The sequence below is a fragment of the Austrofundulus limnaeus genome, unplaced genomic scaffold, assembly GCF_001266775.1.
Source record: "Austrofundulus limnaeus strain Quisiro unplaced genomic scaffold, Austrofundulus_limnaeus-1.0 Scaffold111, whole genome shotgun sequence".
In the NCBI taxonomy this organism is placed as follows: Eukaryota; Metazoa; Chordata; class Actinopteri; order Cyprinodontiformes; family Rivulidae; genus Austrofundulus; species Austrofundulus limnaeus.
In genome coordinates this window covers 1,564,933-1,568,297 of record NW_013952513.1, presented here as the reverse complement: position 1 = coordinate 1,568,297, position 3,365 = coordinate 1,564,933, and the positions used below count along the sequence as shown (strand labels likewise).

The following is a 3,365-nucleotide window of genomic DNA, read 5'->3' as shown; positions in this document are numbered from 1 at the left end:
GCACAAGAGGGGGTGTCAACGGTGCACCAGAATAAAAGTACACAATTTGGATCACTTAACAAAATCAGCGAGACAAAATTTCACATTTCCAATGGACTAAAAACCAGGCTAGAGTCAAAGAGGTGCAATGTTTTGGAGTAAGAACAGTATAAGAAGATTAAAAAGTAACTGTTCACACATGAATTTCTGTTTTCCTACACTGAGTATAACTTGTGTTTAATCAGCTTCTATTGAACCACATCAATCTGTATCTGGACACACATTGGCAGGTATTTTGACACACATGCTGAAATAAAACTACACAAAACCAATCAATGCCCAGAGCACAAAACATCATGTTATGTTTTTGAATGAACGCTCTGTTATTGCCCTGTTACGTTTGCTTTTATGCTAGCTTATCAGACACATTAGCTATGTTTACATGAACATAGGGAATCAGACTAAACGGCCAAGTGGAATAAAAAATGTGTTATGTAAACGCCCCTGAATTTTCTGATCTGATTCAACTCAATAGGAATGTATTTGTAACGCGAATGAGAGGGGTGGTTTAGGCCGATTGATAATCCAAACATTGTGCATGCAAACATTTATTCTGATGATGTTATTCTGATTACAGAAAACTGACCTGACTGACTGAAATACTATACTATAATAAAGTAGCTATGTCACCTTTAGTTGTTTTTAAAATTGTGTTTTTATGTTTAAATAAACATAAACATCTTCTCATCACTTCCTCTTCTAAACGCCTTGAAATTGCCCTCTGTCTCTTTAAGAACCACCTTCCGCTTCTGTCCCGTCCCATTTTAAGGAGGGGGAGGGGCTATAATGCAGTTTACTTGCCAACTGAAAATACATTTCCTCAAAGGTATTTTTAATCTGAAAAGAGCTTCACTGAGTGAGAAGTAGTGTTTGGAGCTCAGACGGTTTCACTTTCACTTTCACCCGTTGTTTGCTTTGTTGCTGCTGAGAGCCTGCAGGAGTCATGGGTGGGGTATGTGGGGTGGGGGTGTGCTCCGTGATGAGGAAGCTCGGCTTGGAGACACAGCCCAGAGGCGGAGATGGTCCCAAAAGGCGGTTCTAGTCCCCACCTGTTGTTTTTGCTCCCCTGCCTGCTGCCTCAGGACAGCATAGGATTTCTCAAACATGCATGAATGAGTCAAAGCAAGACTTTGGGCATGTTTTTGATGAGGATAACATTATAACATGATATAAAACTCAAAAAAGTTGATTTTACATGATATAGCCCCCATCGCCTTGATGGTTGAAAGTGCAGAAACACAAACTGCAGTAACGTTTCTACTAATTAAATAATTCTTTGCCCATATAAACAATACATTTAGACTATTCAATCAAAACACTGTATATTTCAATCCAATCAAAGAATCTTGTGTGTAAAGAGCTAATTTCTTCTTTGTTGTCTAAATCACATTTTTCTTCCTCAAACCTTTACCTGTCTTTGAGCTGCTCATTTCCTGCCCCATAATCCCATGTTTCTTTGATATTCACTTACGTTTAAATCACTTAGCACGTAGTTTGTGCACAGCAGCTGATAAATTCCAAGCACACTTCACCCTGTTAGCATTGATGTGTAACCTTGGAGCACATGGTGTTCTGCCTCAGGGTAATAAGGCTCCTGTGCATGAGTGTGTGTCTGTGTGTGTGTGTTTGTGTGTGTATACATACATAGTGTGCCCCTTCAATATGGATGTGCATTTTATTTTTCTATCCCTCTCTTCCACTTTGCTTTTATGTCCATTTCTTCCAAACACTGCAGCTTCTTATGTGATCTTGCACAAATGATAGTCTCCAGTAGTCACGCCTGACTTTGTACATCATTAACCGTATATTCCTGTTAGGCTTTCGCACCTCTGCTGACACGAGACTGAAACTCCCAGGGTCTAAGAATACAGAATTGTGAAGCAGAAAGAGCAGACAGCCAACATTACCAAAGAGGAATCACCTACATTTCAGTTAGCATTTTGATTACCTTTAGTTGAAACCACCCTGCACACTCCAAAACATGTTTTTTTTCTGACAAATGTTATTTGTGGAAATGCAAAAATGAGTCAGCGGAAAGTAAATAAAAAAGCCAATGAAAATAGATGGATGCATTTAAAAAATCACAGAAAAACTCTTGAAATTGGTACACATGATGAAATACGGAGGTCTTAAAGGCTATGGCAGGTGAAGCGACAGGATAATAAAATGGCTGCTGGTTTTATTAGTATCTCTTACTTTCTTGTATGCATGTGATGGATGGAAGGATGTAGTAGTGAGTCTCAGGGTAGTGAGAAAAGCAGAAGACTTGGCTAGCTCATAATCACAGTTCTCGTGCTGACACACACTTTAACACACCAGTAAGAGACATGAGACTCGAGGAAAAGAGAACAAAGAATAATAATCTTCGGTAATTCAGAAATGTGCCCAATTCCAACATATTTACTTTATATTTTTTTCAGTTGTACAATACATGGATGATACTTAGTGCGCACGAGAGGCCCGTCTAGTCAGATTTCTTGTGTAACTTAAATGTAATTTTTAGACACAGTTTTCCTGCTTGTATTATAAATGTGTAGTCTACCTCTGCAGGTATTTCTCACTGCAGAGTTGTGCAAAGGGAAAAAAAAGGGGGTGGGGGACACACACACACAGCTTTAACGTAAAATGGTTTCTGCTCCTCTGTTCAACTCTTCCCTTCTTTTCCCCACACTCCCCAGATTTTCTTACCTCGACTCATGCCTCTACACCTCTACCAGCATGGTACCTGATGTCTTCTTCCCTTTCTTATTCAGCCCTCAAATCTTCAGTCTAACGACACATCCTTGTCCCCGCCTCCCCGACTGAACCCCCCCTCCTGCAAAAAGGAACTTAACATTCTGCATGTGAAATAGTTTACGAGCATCACTGCACTGGCTACACAAAAAGAGCATAACACACACTGACAGTTAGGTGACAATATACGAAAACCTCCTGAAGCTGCTGCAGATTTCTGGAAATGAAGTAAGAGTGTCAGGCCGCCTGTAGCCTTTCTTACCATCTTAAACCCATTCCACTCCATTTGGGAGATGCCAGCCGTTGTCTCACGTTCCCCTCTCTCCTCAACAACTACACCAACGCCTGAGAAAAAGAAAACCCTCCTACTCTCAATTCTTTCTCCCTTTTGCCTCAGCCTTTTCTCCAGCACTGGCTTCCTGATCCTCGCCTCTCCCTCTGACTCTTGCTTCTCCCCGCGTTTCTTCCAGGATCTTTGAGCTAAGAGGTGTGCGGAGCAGACATCGCCTCCCTCCACAGATGCTGTGAGGAGAATGATGAGTCTGGAGGAGAGTGCTGGGCTGCAGCAAGACTCTGCCTCCCCTCCTCCCTCC

At 41.4% G+C, this 3,365-nt stretch overlaps 1 protein-coding gene across 5 annotated transcripts in view; it reads right to left on the bottom strand.

Moving 5' to 3' along the window:
* Positions 1-3,365, bottom strand: part of LOC106521586 (ELAV like neuron-specific RNA binding protein 4) — a gene marked incomplete at its 3' end in the record, with an annotated part of 55,400 nt that overhangs the window by 38,303 nt on the left and 13,732 nt on the right. The window contains 1 exon segment of one of the 5 annotated variants that reach the window (XM_014014234.1): positions 3,035-3,294. In XM_014014234.1, coding sequence (XP_013869688.1) covers positions 3,035-3,058 — 24 coding nt within the window. 5 annotated transcript variants of the gene reach the window in all.